At 40.0% G+C, this 17283-nt stretch overlaps 1 protein-coding gene across 1 annotated transcript in view; it reads left to right on the top strand.

The window, feature by feature from the left end:
• Positions 1-6842: 6842 nt before the first annotated feature.
• LOC133137609 (uncharacterized) overlaps positions 6843-17283 on the top strand; it is a 45154-nt gene continuing 34713 nt past the window's right edge. The window contains exons 1-11 of the mRNA XM_061255952.1: positions 6843-7166; positions 12683-12793; positions 12890-12958; positions 13421-13445; positions 13911-13928; positions 14114-14173; positions 14508-14647; positions 14773-14889; positions 15323-15380; positions 15830-15877; positions 16390-16458. Of these exons, the coding sequence (XP_061111936.1) occupies positions 12767-12793; positions 12890-12958; positions 13421-13445; positions 13911-13928; positions 14114-14173; positions 14508-14647; positions 14773-14889; positions 15323-15380; positions 15830-15877; positions 16390-16458 (631 nt within the window). The 5' untranslated portion in view covers positions 6843-7166; positions 12683-12766. The remainder of the gene's footprint in view (positions 7167-12682; positions 12794-12889; positions 12959-13420; positions 13446-13910; positions 13929-14113; positions 14174-14507; positions 14648-14772; positions 14890-15322; positions 15381-15829; positions 15878-16389; positions 16459-17283) is intronic.

The raw sequence follows: 17283 nt of genomic DNA on the forward strand, positions 1-17283 counted from the left end.
ATCCAATGTCGTGTCTAGGAAACGACAGAATTCAAAGTCCAATCTCTAATTTGTAGAAAAACAACTTCATGAGGGAAAAGATGGCAGCAAGCTCTTCAGGAAAATCAGACTTTATTAGCACAAGTGCACAAAGCCGGATCAACTTGTCGAGGACCCAGCCTTGGGCCCGCCTGATGAGAGATTGACAGAAGATGGGTTAGGCAGGAATGCATTGTTAATCCCTCGCACATGCCATCGAGGTGGTAGTAAGAACGCCCGTAAGAGGAAAAATATGTGGTTCAGAGCTAATGAGCAGCCCTACTTGTCAGCAGAGGAGTCTGAAGTCGGAGGACTTAGATTTAGGGTACTAAGGACCAAGGCTAAAGGTCTGACTGAGGCCATCCCTAACATGAATGTATAATAACATTCTTGGTTGAGAAGTGTGGGCTTGCTCTTACAGGGGAGGAGCATAATGCCTGGTTAAAGCAAAGAGATGAGGAAAACAATATAGATGACTGAGAAATAAAAGAGTATGAGATGGAAAAATGTAGGAAAACAACCTGTCAGCTGTATAACTATTCTTTTGATTATAATAAAGTATATCTGACAATAATCATATCTGAGAAAGGGTCTTTTAGAGGAATACAGTGAATACAGGAAATCATATAACAGATTTGCATCACACCCCTTCACTTCGAGACTGGGCTGGAAGTTCAGTAGAACTTACCAGTTCTCCAGGACGTTCGAAAGTACTTAAAGGAAAAGAGAGTTCGTCCCCGAGACACCTCCTCGTGGGGTACTGCTCGTGGGAACGTGAGGTCTGAGCTCGGCAAGGGGTTTGTAGCTCACGACAAACTCTGCAGAGTTGAACCTCGATTGTCAGTTTTACACCCATTTTATACACTTTGTTCAATGTAACTCCTCCTAAAACATTCCTAAAAACACCAGCTGGTCTCTGTGGCGCCACATCGATTTAGCACTCTTGGGTGCCAACATCATTGTGGCAATCGCCCAAATTACCTCTTAAAAATAAATGTTTTTATTATACTGCACAGGCCTTCAAGATATTTTTGCTTTGTAAGCTGTTCTTATCACATTGTACTGGCATATCAGACATCTTGAAACTGACAGTCTACAAAGCAAGACGCCCTGCCCTGCAAGCTCTTCAAGACACCCCCGTCCCGCAAACTGCTTTTTAACAAAGAGGAATCATAAAAGATGAATTATGCAAAACATGGTGCTATTCTGTACTTTCCAATTTTCCTTTTAAGCTTACACATTATTGTTTAAAGCCTCTTAATCTTCTTTCGTTATTAACATCCCTCCCTTCTTCTTTATCTTCCTTTACATTTTTCCATCTCCTCATACTCTTTCATTTCCCAATCTCCACATAGTTTTCCTCATCTTTTTGCTTTAACCAGGCCTTATGCTCCTCCCCTGTAGGAGCAAGCCCACACTTCTCAACCAAGAATGTTATTATATTCACCGTTTCTGTGAAAGCCAGACCCCCTGGGTCACCAACCGCCCGTTCGGCATTTTGAGTCTCCTCCAAGGTCATGCTGGAACACAAATTAGCAGTTTTTATCAGTTTGAAAATATACAGGCATACTTAATCATACTTTAATATTTGATTAATGTTCTCTTCTAAGTGAGTAAGTGTGGTTTTTCAGCCTGACGCATTCCTTTACTTTTTCTTCTACAGTCGACACTGGTTTCTTGCATTTCCATAAACTCATCTGTAATTAATGATATAGGTTAATTGGATTACATTTTCTACAGTTGACACTATGGTTTCTTGCATTTCCACAAGCTAATCCTTAATTAATGATATAGGTTCATTGGATTACATATTGATTACATGAGTAATAGGCAGCATACATATTGATTACATGAGTAATAGGCAGCATACATATTGATTACATGAGTAATAGGCCACATACATATTGGCATACTTTTGGCATGAAGCTTTAAGAGTTTTGGAGGAACCAGCTTACTCAACTCTGACGGTTTGACGGTTTAGTCTGATTTTGACTTGTGATCGATTGTGATAAAAATGGAGGAAGAACATCTTGTTCTGTGAATTTTTCCTACACCAATAAGTGACAATTTATTTGCCAATGTGCACAGGGCAGTCAAAGAGAACTCTGATACATTCAGCTTCATGGCCAGTGGTTGGTTGAAACCTAATAAGTGATGTTACCCCCATATAACAAGACCACCAGTCAGTACCCTTGAATACCACAATGACCCCTGTGCCCCCGGCTGAGTACCTGTCGATTAGGCCGTATTGGTGACCATCTTGGGCCCTGGCATGGTTAAGGAGCCCTCATGTGATGTTATTATTTATTATATTGGGCCCTGTTTTCAAGATCTCGCCTAAGGCCCCACAGACTCAGGGGCCGGCTCAGCTCATCACTGCCCCCCTTATTCTTCCTGATATTCAGGCTCCTGTTATCTTGCCACGGGTCAAGATGGCCTTGAGCCAGATGCACCTTGGTTCCTGATGTGGTATGCTGGAACACACACATATTACTTCCCACAATAACACACATCCTCAATTCTCAGGTTACCACATTTCCTTCTCTGCACCTTTGTGGTAGAATAACTACCCCAGTCAGGGCCTGATGTCCAGGGGGTTCTCAACACACTTGCTAAAAACGTATTTTAAAATAGACACAACTGGAACAGGGTCTGATGCAAATGGGATTATTGTATTTGACTCAAGAGTAACATACAAGAACCCAAGCTGGTCTGCACAGAACAATTACATACAAACAGTTTCTCATGCATTCCTAAGACAGACTGAGACCTTCCCCCAACGAATCCATCTTTTATCCTGTTTCTCTAGCAGTGTAAGTGTTCACCTCCCTCAGCCTCTGTTGGGAGTCATCCATCCATCCATCCATTATCTTAACCCTCTTATCCTGAATAGGGTCGCAGGGGGGCTGGAGCCTATCCCAGCATACCTTGGAGGACCCGGCCCTAGGCCCGCCTGATGAGAGATTGACAGAAGATGGGTTAGGCAGGAATGCATTGTTAACCCCTCGCACACCCAATGGGGTAGGAGTAAAAGCTCCCGTAAGAGGAGAAGTACAAGATAAATGTACAACCGTATATGGACACTGAGGAGTCTGAAGTCAGAGGACTTAGATTTAGGGTTTTAGAGAGCAAGGCTAAAGGTCTGACTGAGGCCATGCGTAGAATGTGTTCTAGCAAGATGGTGGAAGATGCTCAACATGCTGAACGGGAAATTGGTGACCCAGGGAGTTTGGCGTTCAAGGAAATGGTAGATGTGATAACATACTTAGTTGACACGTGTGGGCTTGCTCCTACAGGGGAGGAGCACAAGGCCTGGTTAAAGCAACAGGATGAGGAAAACAATGAAGATAATTGGGAGATCAAAGAGTATGAGGAGATGGAAAAATGTAGGAGAGATAAGGAAAACGGAAGGGATGTCAATACCGAAAGGAGATTAAGAGGCTTCTAGGGCCTTCCTGATTATAGCACAAATAATTTATCGGATAGATTCAAAGGACTAACAGTGGAGGAGTTAAATTACACTCAGCTATTAGCTGGATTTCTTTTGTAGATCCCTTAAGGCGCCACAAAAAGGGGCACCTGAAGAGTGTATTGAGATGGTGGCAGGCACTAACTTCTGGCTTGCATGAGGTCAAGGTGTGGAGGAAGTCAAGGAGAGACTATGAAATTGAAACAGACACCAGTGATGAATAGATTCCTTAAAAAAATACAAAAAAGCTAGTGTTTTTCCACTCGTATATTGAGATGGTGGAAATTCCCAACCGGAGGGGCACATGAGATAAAGTATTGGGGAAATTTATTTTGAGGTATGAGAAAATGACAGTGGGACAAACAGAAGTGATGAATATTGTCATTAAAAGTTGCATAAGAGATAAATGTCTTCCCACTCGATATACTGGGGACATTTCTTATCAAAAAAAGGTACACTCTTATACGAAAAAAGGATATATAAGGAATAAGCTTTTAGACCTTAGATAGCATCTTAGAATTTTGCTTCACAAGATATCTACGAGCTGTTGAAGAAAGAGCAACGCAGAACAACTATAATCAAGCTTGAGTGGTAATTATAATCTATATTACTTGTATAAGTAGGAAAAGTAGCACATAGAAGTTCAACTTTATAAGTTTCCTTTTATTTTGATGTCTTTTATTTCTCATTAAGGTACTATATAAGGTAGAAAAATGTAGAGAAGTTTTTATAGTTTAGATAAATATAATATTCTAGGAATAGTTTCTTTTAAACGTCCAGAAGGGGGAGCTATAGGATAAGGCTAAGGTCAAAGAGGATGGGTATTTGAGGGGTGTACCTTGAATTTTAACATCATGGTGGAAAGGTAAATTAGAAAGAGCTAAAGGGGTATATGTAACTTGCATGTGATCAGCAAACTGAAAGATGATATATATCCTGTAATCTGTATAACTCTATTCTTTTGATTGATTATAATAAAGTATATCTTACTATAATCATATGTGATAAAGATTCTTTTAGAGGAATACATTGAATACAGGACATCGTATACCAGATTTGCATCACACCCTTCACTTCGAGACTGGGCTGGAAGTTCAGTAGAACTTACCAGGGCTCCAGAACGTTCGGAGTACTTGAGTTTGTCCCCGAGACACCTCATGGTGAGGTACTGCTTGTGGGAACGGGAGGTCTGAGCTCGGCAAGGGGTCCATGGCTCACGACAATACATTGGGCGAAAGGCAGGAATACACCCTGGACAGGTTGCCAGTCCATCACAGGGCACACACACCATTCACTCACACACTCATACCTATGGGCAATTTAAACTCTCCAATCAGCCTAACCTGCATGTCTTTGGATTGTGGGAGGAAACCGGAGTACCCGGAGGAAACCCACACAAACACAGGGCGAACATGCAAACTCTGCACAGAGAGGCCCTGGCCGACAGGGATTCGAACCCAGGACCTCCGTGCTGTGAGGCGGCAGTGCTACCCACTGCACCATCCATGCCGCCGCTGTTGGGAGTCATGTATTACACGATATATGTATTACATAAAGCAGTCACTGTTACACTGCTGATACATTTGCTAGACAACTATAATCCAGCTGTATGAGTGATTATATCTTGGACTTGTTTTGACCATATTAATTTAATTAGTGACAGTGCTCTTATCGTGATAAGACTAACATCACCTTCTTACCCTACTCCCACATCTGGCTTTCTTTAAACCGATATGTACAGAATTATAAGTATTGTCGTGGATTATCAGTCTTTTCAAGGCTCTTCTCAGACTTTGTGTAGAATTTAGACTTCAAGACTTTCAATAAAAAGGGGGAGGCAGGATCTTCCAGAATATGCAACTTTATTTCACACAGACCATAAAGCCAAGGTAACTCTGCAGAGTGACCTCCCGTTATTCAGTTTCAGTCTGGCTTTTATACAGTTTTCAACAGGCTTATTTCTTCCCAGCCCAACAGGTGTTTCTTTTCACCATTTCCTCAGGGGCCCAAAAATACATGATTCTTCCTCCCAATGATCTCATAAATGTGATGAGGATAAGGGTTTTGGCACCAAATGGGGCTTAGTATTGTGGTTCTAAGAATGCATGTTCTTTCATGTTCTTTCCACCATTTCCTTGGGGACCCAAAAATACAAACAGTAAAAAGTATACATTATGACTAACAATGAATATGTTAACTAACAAGGTGTAGGACTTGGATGCTAATTGGAAGTTAGCATCCAAGTCCTGCACCTTGGTCTGGCATTCTAATGCCAGGAAATTCCTGGTCTCAAGGCATTTTTTCCTCCCATTGGAAATCAGTGGGGCTCATGTCATCGTCCCTTATCATTGCAGGATGTGTGGCTTCTAAATGTAAGATTTAGATTCAACAAGGCTGGCTGCAATCAAGCCTGGCTGCAATTCAATTAGATCATTTGGTTAATTAATTGATTGAGCAACTAAGGGGCAGTTATAAGATATGGGTGTTTGATAACATTTTTCATTAAATAAATGAAATGCTTTCCTTTTGTCAACTATTCAATTTTGTCCAAAGACCAGAAACCATTCAGCTTGGTGGACAGCTTCTGCAGCCAGCAAGCTAGAAAATTGTTACACGCCTAAAGACTAACACATCAGTTTAGAGCAGGGTCTTAACTTGTTTTTATGGTAAATTCCTGTCAGATATTAAGAGATACATTACAGAGATAAGGCAGATACACAGTCAAACAGAGGGTGATAAACAACTGTGGCACTAACCCCAAGGGGTTGGGTAGAGCATAAGGAAGGTGTGTTTAAGAGATAACAAAAGTGTATAAAAAATAAAGGAATCAAGCCTAGAAAGTCAGTTGCTCATGCAACCAGACATTTGTTCAGTTGTGTTTTGTGAACTGCTCGACTTTGCTGGTACCAATAAAGTAACTGAGGATTAACTGTGCCTGTTGGAGTGTCCTTTGAAAACAAGACTTTATTCAAGGAAGAACGGAGAAAAGCTTCCACCACATTTTAATGCCATCAGGTGTAGCCAGTTCTCCTCAATTTGGTAAAACGTGACAAAACTTTATTTGTGCACAAAATTGTGCATAATTCAAAAGTGTGGATACTGTACATAGCTACTCTTCCTCAACCTGGTGCACTATTTGGAGATCGCTTAGCAATTCAATGCCCATTGTGAAGCGCGACTATGGCTCAATCCTTCGAAAATGCAGCACACGGGAAGAAAATGTCCGCGGCGTGGACGCCAATTCTTAATCAGCTCAACTGCCCCACAGACACTCTGCAAACACCCGCCCACTTGTGCGCGTACTTAAAAATGCATGCTGGAAGACTGTAGTTCAGAGAATTTAATCAGACACGAGACGGTGGGAACGCTGAGGAAAAGTCTAAATTAATTGGAACGAACAGTTTGCAAGTCTTTAAGTGAACATGTTGTAAATGTAATGTGTTGTAGCCTAAGTTACTTTGAGTACTTCTGTTTTTGTATGAAAACTAGCATGCAATTCCGTTTTCTGCAATAAGCAATACTACCCAGGAGCATTATAATGCGCATGGCAATACTGTTAATTGTTAACTTCAGATCTACCTTTTAAAACTAGTTTCAATATTTCCACGTTAGCTGTAATTGTATTTCCAAAGCAAACGGACCTTCCTATATAGCTAACTTAGTTGGTTGCATCGTATGGGTAAGTCATTTCTTGTTCTTTCGTTTGATTGTAGTCGTAACATCACCAGCTAGACTTATAGCCTATAGCTACCAATGGGCTCCATTCCTGTGACTGAAATTGGGAAAGCGTGACTAAGGACAAGTTACCGGCTTAGTTGGTTGTCGATTCGATTTTTAACAACATTGAACAGAAAATAAAATTTTCAATATTGGTTCATTTTTCTCGCTTTTGGTAGCTAGTTACGGGAAATCTCGTCAAATTAAGAAGTCAAAAAATTTCAGAACGACATTATGCTGACGAGTCTTCAAGTTTCAGTCCCTTACTTAACATAGATGGCACACACCTTTCGCACTGACATGGAAAATCGCGTGTTTAGGGTAGGACTCTAATATTCGTTAAAAGCGGCAATACTACTTGAAGCCATTTGTCCTTTTGTGCTGAACCATAGGCTAAGATTGTAAACTATTGTTGCTGTCTGATGGTTTCATTAGCATATCAATGATGACATGCCTTGATAAGGGATCTGAGGCCAGTGTCATGAAGCAGTGAAATCATGTTCCCAGCAATTGTTGCTGTGTTTCCAGTGTGGGGTGGCCATATGTTGCTATTTACTGTCAGTTGCCACCCAACTCATTTACATAGCTCATAACTCAAAAACTATAAATTGTTACCAAATGAAAGGGGTTTTCCCCCCCTTTCTGTGTCCTATGAAATGAATTCCAGTTTGTGATTGTTTAGCAGTATTAGTCCATTTACCATGTCGCTTCGATTTTTCTCCCTAATCCTCTGGAATGAGATTGGTAATGGCACCCTGTGTTAATAATTTAAAAAAAGAAAAAAAAAAAGACAAAGAAGAAAAGAACATGAATGGTCCCATATTGTGGAACGTAACATTTTCCTTGGTATGTGGATTATAAAGGAGTTAAAGGTGTTCTAAAAACTGTATCAAAATGCACAGTCCCCAAATAAATCCAAATTAGTGAGTTTGACTGCGAACTTGATCTGACAGTTGGGTACAGGGCTGGGATAGGTAGATTAAAAAGGGTCTGGTTTGCTGGGTGAAACAGTGCTAGGATCAGGAGGGTACCGCGTCAGTGTGATATAAGTGCAAGGTGTGTGTGAGAAAAATGGGAAAAGCGGACTAAAAAGGCAGTGACACGTTAGCCGAAGGGCTGAACATTTGATCTCAATGTGTGTGATGAAATGTTAGGAATAGTGACAAATCATGCAGCAGGAGATGGGGTCGAAAAAAAGGAACAAGGAATTGGAGATGATGACTCATTTGCATAGCTCATAACTCAAAAACTATAAATTGTCAATAGCAACATATGGCCACCCCACACTGGAAACACAGCAACAATTGCTGGGAACATGATTTCACAGAAACTACTGTAGAATATTAAAGATATGGGTCTGTAGAGTAAATGTATACCGCTTTCATTTGGTAACCATTTATAGTTTTTGAGTTATGGGCTATGCAAACGAGCTTCTCGTGAATTGACAGTCAATGGCATTGCATGCCCTTACCACACTAAATACAGCAACAATTGCTGGGAACATGACTTTAGATAATAAATGTATAGTTTTATAGATATTATACATAGATTTAATGTATGCCCCTTCATATTTGGTAACATTTTTTTCAAACTAAGCAGGTATGCAAATGAGCTGTTATTGAACCGACAGTTTCAAGCAATTTATGCTTGGCCTATATTATAGTAACTAGTCAAATAGCAAGCTAGTTGCTTGCTGACTTTTATAAGTTGTGTCAGCAATGTATTTAAACAATGGTAATTATGTGAGGAAGCGCAGAAAACACGGTAACTATGTTCTCATTATTTAACTTTACTCAGCAGCTCTTATTTTGACGGAAAATCACAGGAAGTTGAGACCGGAACTTCTGTACAGGAAGTCTAATTGTTGGTAGCTTCACAGAGCTAGACCAAAGCCACATGGTGGGATCAGGCAGCGAAGTTAGGCAAACTTTGAGGGTAGAGCCTGAGATCCCAATCTCTGCACGGGAAAAGGATCCGTTGATTTTGAGAAGCTCCTCTGATTTAATTGGCTCTGCTCTCTAGGAATCTAGGTGTGATATAAGTGCAAGGTGTGTGTGAGAAAAATGGGAAAAGAAGACTAAAAAGACAGTGACACGTTGGCCGAAGGGGGGAACATTTGATCTCAGTGTGTGATGAAATGTTAGGAATAGTGACAAATCATGCAGCAGGAGATGGGTCGAAAAAAAATGGAACTAGAAATTGGAGATGATGCAACGGTTCAAAGCCTTCTTGCTTAAACAATCTTACAAATACACAGGACAAAAGGTGGTTGGGGCACCTCGGTCCAAACCATTTTTGGAGGACCCAAATATGGCATACAAGCCTCCACCGTATTCCAGGAAGGAATTTGAAAAGCAGCCCATAAAAGGGCTAATATCAATAGATAAGATGGTAGAAATGGGCGAAGATGCCCAGGAGATTAAAGAAAAAAAGAGGCGCATGATGGAAGAAAGGGGAAGCATATATAAGGAGGGAGAAGAATGAGAAAGTAAAGGAAGAGCTACAGGAAATAAGGATGAAAAGAGAAAACGGGAACAAAGAAAAGGAAGGGTTTTAGCGGATCTGGAGTAGTTGCATGAACAGATGGAAAAGCGGGAGCAAGAGAAAGAGGAAGTAGCAGGTAAGGGGGCAGAGATGGCAGCACAGCCATCTCCCTCCCACCAAAAAGGTGGAAAGAAAAAGGAGATGGGTTTAGGCCGGGCACAGTCAAAAAGTTGAAGACAAAGTATGAGGACTTAAAAAAAAAATTTTTTTAAATGAAAAGGTTGCATCCAAGTATGGAGGGCGGGGCAAACACGCCCAAAGAAGGTAAAGGGAAAGCAAAAGGGGGGGAAAAAAGGGGAGGAGATGGATGAAGTAGAGCAAGCGATGTGAACGTAATATGGAATATGTTCTGTGAAACTTAGTAAGTCTCAAAGGGCGGAAATGTTAGAAATGTCATTCATTATATAAACTTCTATGGTGATATGCACATATCAAAACAGTCATAATCCATATAAACAATGTGAAAGTGTATTGTTGTATCAAGTCACTCACATTTGTATGCACTTAATAAAGCCACTCACTTTTGTATGTACTTATGGAGTTAATGAACACATTTTTATTACCTTTGACACATTTTCCACAATTGTTTATCAGTCTCGAAAATGAATCCCAAGAGGAGGATTTGTGGGGAGTATCCAAGAGTCTAACCACAATTATTTCATGATGTTAGCAGGATTGGTGCCAACCAATGAACATCAGCCTATGTTATTTAGAATCGTGAGATCATTGTGACGCGGTGAGAAGAGACTAGTCACTTCCACTCCATACCATTCAAATGATTTGCTATTCAGTAATCTTACGTTTCATCAGATTAGTTGTATGACATGAGTGCCCAAGGTTTGCATTATCAGATGTGAATTTGCCTCAAACTCTCCTGCTCCAATCTTTCAAAGCTTGAATCGTACTCCAGATCAAAGCCAGTAAAATGTAGTCGATTGGTCAAGCAGAAGAGGACCTTGGCTGACCTGGCTGATCTGGCTCCATAAAAATCTAGCTATTATAATTATAATCATTAGCCACAATACACTGTTCTGCTGCAGTACAAATGCATAATTTGTTGGCTTCAGTGTAGCTAGCTAACATAATCCCCTTGGCTATTCAAAGCCTACATAGTTTTAGTAACGGTATACCAATGAATATATTTGCGATTGCTAGCTGGCTGCAAAGCTAACTGTCCAAGTCAGACTACAGATTGTCATCAAACATTTTTAACTACTGTTGCACCAGCTTGGGTACAGTAAACAGAAAAACTACTTTATGCGGGAAAAGACACCACGGCAGCAAGCTCTTCAGGAAAATCAGACTTTATTAGCACAAGTGCACAAAGCCGGATCAATTCTGCAGAATTGAACCTTGATTGTTGGTTTCACACACATTTTATACATTATTCACAAACTGTTTATTTTATTATGCGCTTAATGACACTATCTAGGAAAGATGTGTATCTGTTCTCTTCTCTAAACTTGTTTTTCTGTTTGCCTCTGTCTTAGACTCGGATCTGTGTAAACCGCACATGCGCATAGGAGTCATTCATCGTGTCCTGTCTGTACACCTCTGCCTTGCATTTATTGATGTAATTCTTTGCTGTATTTAGTTGGAAAATAGAGTACCAAACAAAAGTTTGGACACCGTGCCCTTTTCTGGCTTTTTTTCTGACGTTTTTCTTTCCACCGTTTGTAGTCAAACAATTCATATGTGGTCAGTGCAGATTGTGGTTTATTTTATTTTATTTTTTAACATTTTGGTTCTGCTCGTAGTTACAGCACTTTTTATGCATAGCCCCCCCCCCCATTTCAATGTTTTATACTTGGTTGCATATCCATTGCATCACCAGAGCCTGGATATCTTATTTTCAGGTTGTCCTACAAGCGATGCTATAACTCTTTGCATTTGAATGGATCTCTAACTAGATTCAGCTGTAAATTATGCTGATACAGTATGGAACACATTTGTTGGCTAAATGGCTTTAAGTCATCAAGGGTCCAAGGTATCGAACCAGTGTGGTGGAAATCTATAGTAGTAATTACATATATTCATGGACAATGATATTTCAATCTTGTTTCCTATTCTTGTTGAAAAACTAGCTTATTGTTTGAAGGCCATCAGCAGTCTGTCTAGAGCTCAGGGATGGGTAAAGTACAAGTAAATAATGATGGCTACCAAGCTGACATTTATTAATGCAACAATATGACTTGACAAACTACCATGTTGTCAGGGCATAGTTTGAAACATTAGATGAGGGTGTGATCGTAACAACCAATAAATAATGTGGATTTCATAGACTGATGTAACTGGGGTGTAGGGTTGTGTCTCCTTGGTCAAAACCTCTTGTGACACTGCATATAAATCTGTGAATGTGAAAGTTAGTTGCTCTGCAGACTAACTCCAGTCTTTGTATTGTGATAAAGACTATATTCCTCTAGACAACTCACCTCTGATTTCTTGTTTCTTGTTGTTTCTCTTGAATAATTTTTCCATTGAGTTTAACAGTAAAATTAAGAGGAGAAATTTCTTCGCTCTTCATCCTGTGTAAACATAACTTGGGTGCTTCCCTTCTTTTAAGTGCAGTATTGAGCATTCCTGTACGAGTGCTGTACTTTTTCTGTACTGTTCGTTGTGCAAGGGAATTTATTCTTTGCCGGCCGTGTTTAATAGATGATTTTAAAATGTACTGCTCTTTTATTCTCTGTAGTACGGTAGGAAACTCCCTTTCTGTAAGTTTCATATTCCCCGGTAGACAGGATACTCTGCAAGAGTTATTTTTTTTTTGTCTAAATGGTTGCAACTAAAATATTAATTTAAATGATTGATGCAATTTTACATTTTGCAAAAGAAGGAAGTTTATTTTTTATTTGTCTCAAACATTCCTACTAGCGTAGGAATCATGTACAGCATTCTGATTGTTTTTGTTTTTTGGTACTATTGTTTATAAAGGTGCCAAGTTGCTGGACTAGGGTGGAGTCCTTTTCAGCTATAGGCAACTGCTGCAGATACTTTGACTAAAGGCAGGAACCAGGCATGAAACCAATGAGACTACTTTGCAATGTGAGTTATTATGACAAACTTAAAGTTAAAATGAATTGAATGAAAAGGAAAAATGTATTTCTGTATTGAGTGTTGGTGAATGTGTCATTTCTGTAGGATTGTAGTCTTGAATTCGACAGCCTTGCATGCTACGAAGAACATGCAGGGGGAAAAGAGCACCAGCAGGTATTTGTTTTCTATAACCTGAATTGTCCAAGCCTTTGGATGAATTTTGCATGCTTCTAAATATGCATTTTCTATCGGTTTGGCTAAATAAGCTATCTGCAACCTTTTGCTTTGGTCAAATTTAGTTTGGACTGCCTGTATTGGTAACATTTTCAATCAAGAATAATTTCACTACTCGCGCATTTCAGATGACTGGTGTGATGTCTACATTAAGTGTATCAGAAAATCCTCTTGGTCTGAATCATTAACCTCCTGAATATTCTGCATTACTTGAGTTTCAGTTTCACTGAAGTACATTCATACTTAAATGTATTTGTGTTGTGAATGGCGGGGAGAAGGGGACAGAAGGAGTGCAAAGAGTCTGACATTAAGGACTATTGTAAAATGATGTGTAGTGTAGTAAAGAAGTAAAAGTGTTTCCTTATGTCTTATTTCTTTCTGTTTCCTAAATGTTAACTGCAGCAAGTGGCGGAGGTGTTTCAAACAGGTACTTTATGGATTTATTTTTATTTTATTTATATTTTTTGCCTGGTTTGTGCAGAAACCCATAGCATAAATTGAAGTTACTGTAACGGTCAATCTGTGAAGTCGATTGCAATATCAATTTGTAGCAGTGTAAACATTTCCATGAATTCCTATGGGTGGAATTCTTGATGGCATCAATAATTAATGGCCAATACACCACCTTGTCACATATCTCCTCCCATAGTTTCATTGTAGCATGAGCTATGTGGTGGCAAGGTGGTGCAGTGGATAACATTGCCTCGCAACAATGTCATGGGTTCGAGTCCTGACTAGTGGTCCTTCTGTGTGGAGTTTGGATCTTGCTATTTTTCAGCTCTTAATTTATGGTCATTTAAATTTTGCCAGCCACTTGTCACCAAGTGTGCTGTAGTTTGTGCTGATGGGTAATGTATGTCATTTTCTTTTCTCTCCAATCCCAATATTTCAGTCCCACACAATGGTCAAGGTAAGAAAACGATTGAATAATATGGGTATTCCATCTCTTGCCTTTGTGTACAAAAAGTGGTGCTGTCGAGCTTACAGTATGTCGTATAGTATCCTATCAGGAAGGAAATGTCAGCTATAGTACATGGCAGTAGTAGTGTAGAATGGTTTGTGAATTAATAACTGTTCCTCTTGTCTTGTTTCCAGTGCATTTGCCACATTTTACACTGGGCTGTGTGTCTGATCCCAGGACGTACCCAGTTATCGGTGAGTGTTAAAACTGGTGTTGTGGTCCCTTCCCTGTGTTTCCATGTTGTATGATTGCAGTCTACTTTACCGTGTAGCAGGGGTACACAGTGAGACAGATTTTGTGCTGTCCTCTATAATTAGAAGGTATTTGTATACGCTGCATGATTTTACCATAGTACCTGTAGTTTGTAGAGCTGTCGGAAAAATGGTAGAAACAAAAATCAATGTGTGTACTCAAGCGAGTTCTCACTGTTCTTGTATACATACTACACACAGTCCTGGGGGGATGCAGGCATTTCCTGTGGTGGTGAATGAGCATGGGGTGGATTGAGTCAGCTTTTTCCGCCCGCAGGTCTTCAGCTGGTGTCGCTGTGCATCAGCACAGAGTGGAGCACTGATTCCTTTTACCTGTGCCACGCCTGCCATGAAAAGTGCCGGAGCAACCTCATCCTCACGCACCTAAGATCCGTGGAGCATTACTTCTACGTCTTTGTGAGCATCGCCCTCTTCTGCCCGTTTTCTGTTTGTCCTCTGTCACCTTTTCTGAATTCATTTTGGCAATCCAAGTGGTTTTACTTCCTTTTTCTTGTTACGTTCATTGGTGTGTTCATTGCCAGGCCTACCTGAACCCTGGGCAGCTCCATTTTGGCTGGTTTCATCCCCCAGCGAATGTCCCGGGTTTGAAAGCGAAGGCTGAGGACGAGGAGAAGCAGCAGGGAACTGGAGTCCTCAGGGTAACTGCACTACTCGGTGGTCGTTCGTGGGTCACTATTAGAGGGCTACCCTAGAAAGGAGTCCTGCGGCTGCCCAGTGTTGGAGCTAGCGGATGAAACTTAAAAATAGGCTGTTGTGGGTGGAGGGGTGGATGGCAATATTTTTATTTTAAATGTATTAATCTTAATTTCAGCTGTGAAATGAATTCTCACAACCATTATACGTCCCTAGACTATAAGTTAAAAATGGATCCTTCAGTATTTGACCAGACCTAAGTCATTTCCATCTTAATTAAGAACGGGAAATCAGACTGTCAGTGGAACTTCTGCTCTTTATTGGTCGGCCATATAGTGATGATGACCCACTATATGGGATAGAACTGAGTCTGGTGCCAGAACTCGGAATTTGGCTTCTCCAATGATGATTTTTTTGCTTTCTGCTCTCTGCATATAGGTGATTGATATGCCAAAGAAAGTGTTTGAAAAAACTATGAAAACATCTTATTTCCAGGGTAAGTTTTTCCTCTTGTGAACAGGGCGGTGTTTGAAGTTTTTGCATGTCTCTGGAATCTGTTATTGGAATTGTTACTGGTGATTTTATTTAAATTTAAATTTTATTTTTTTTGCGGGGGGGTGCTTTTTACTGCCGTTTGGAGGTTGCTTTGCAGATTGTTCATCTATGGCTCATTGTTCATTCAGGTGCTTAGTCTGTCAAGTTCACAGCTCTCTCTACACTAACAGACAGAATTCCTGAAATGGTCTGAAAATGGCCAATTAATATTTGTGCCTGGATAAAACATTATTGCAGGTTGAAGTGTCGGGGTAATTTGTTGAAGTACAGGACCTTATTCTGCTGCGAAAACATTAAACCCCATTGTATCAACTTCAAAGTGGTTGAGATTCCTGATCCTATCCTCCTTGTCTGTCACCCCCCCCCCCCACACACACCACCACCACCAAGCTATAAAGGAGCTCACCTACTCTGACAAGCTGAAGGAGATCTACAAAGGTCAGTGGGGGAAAAAAAAGAAAATTCTAGTTCCCCTTGCTTTTTTGGGGATATATGCTCCAGCTTGCATATTTTTCTGCCGGCCTTCACCACCTTTCACACTCCAGCCACTAGCTGAGCTGTGTAGTTACAAGAATATTTAGCCTCCATATTAAGTGCCTTAGTGTGCCTTAGTCAGGATGTCTCTGCGGCTTTCGCTGATGTCAATCCTCGAGTGAAGTATAGTCCTGCCACCTGAGATTCACTCAAATCTGTTGAAAGAAAGGCAGTCTCATCTGGCCAGCCCAGTTCGAGGTAGTTAATAATGCATTGAGTTGCTCTCAAGCCGTGATTGTATACTTTGTATATGTTTTTTATTTTATTATTATTATTATTATTATTATTATTATATATTTTTTTTTTTTATCAATCTCAAGGGAACCTGGAAAATTCAAAAGAATGTGGCCCTGCTGTCCCTGTTAATGTGTTGGTTGTATTTGTGTCTATAATTATTTATATTTATTTATTTGCAGTTCATCTGCCAAAAAGCAGAACTGTGCAGGAATACCTGAGAAATCCAGCAAGGACACAACCTTTACTGGGTTAGTACTGTTCACTCCTACATAATGGAAGATATGCAGTGATCTGTTTTGAGTTTCTGCTTTGGGCATTGCCGCTGACATTGATCTGTCAACCCATCTGTCTGTAACCCTTTTTGCTTAAGTAAAGTGGGTATGCATTTATTTGATAACATTAAACCAGCCTCAAATGTGACCATGGTATATGGTATTATTAGCTATTTAAAAAGATTGTTATAGCTGATTGATCAGGTTCTGATTTGATTGCTAGGTAACTTTAAATTTAAATTAAAAACTAATCTAAGAACACAGTTGGCTTAAATGTGATTGTTTGGACCCAATAGGAGACACCAAATTGGTGTGTAATCAGTGTAGTTATTGTCGACATCTATGGAAAGACCGCACACACTCTGTTGTGGAAAATATCCTTTATTCCTACTTCAGCAGAGAGTGTAAAGAACCCTCTTCAACACGGCAAGACCTTTGAGTATTTGTATAAGACTTTATTTGTACTTGCAAGCCAATAAAGAATGGGGTATTAGCGATAAACAGCGATCCTTTATACCCTTTAAAAAGGACTGTATCAGGTGCTTATAAAAAAAGTTTACAGACACTCATCAAAAAATAAAAAATGGAAGAAATGGTGATTAGGACCAAACAAATAAAGATTTATATATATATAAAAATAAATTAATGAGAACAATGATCTGGACAACAAAATGTTAACTAGGGGTTTGCGAGTATGGCATTATCCGTATCTGTCTCCACATTTGTTCAACCCACTAAATTATCTGTGTCTGTACTCATACTCTGAAGTGGGCGTGACATAACCTAGACGTGGGTGTGAGA

This window comes from Conger conger, chromosome 9 (genome assembly GCF_963514075.1).
Source record: "Conger conger chromosome 9, fConCon1.1, whole genome shotgun sequence".
Lineage (NCBI taxonomy): Eukaryota > Metazoa > Chordata > Actinopteri > Anguilliformes > Congridae > Conger > Conger conger.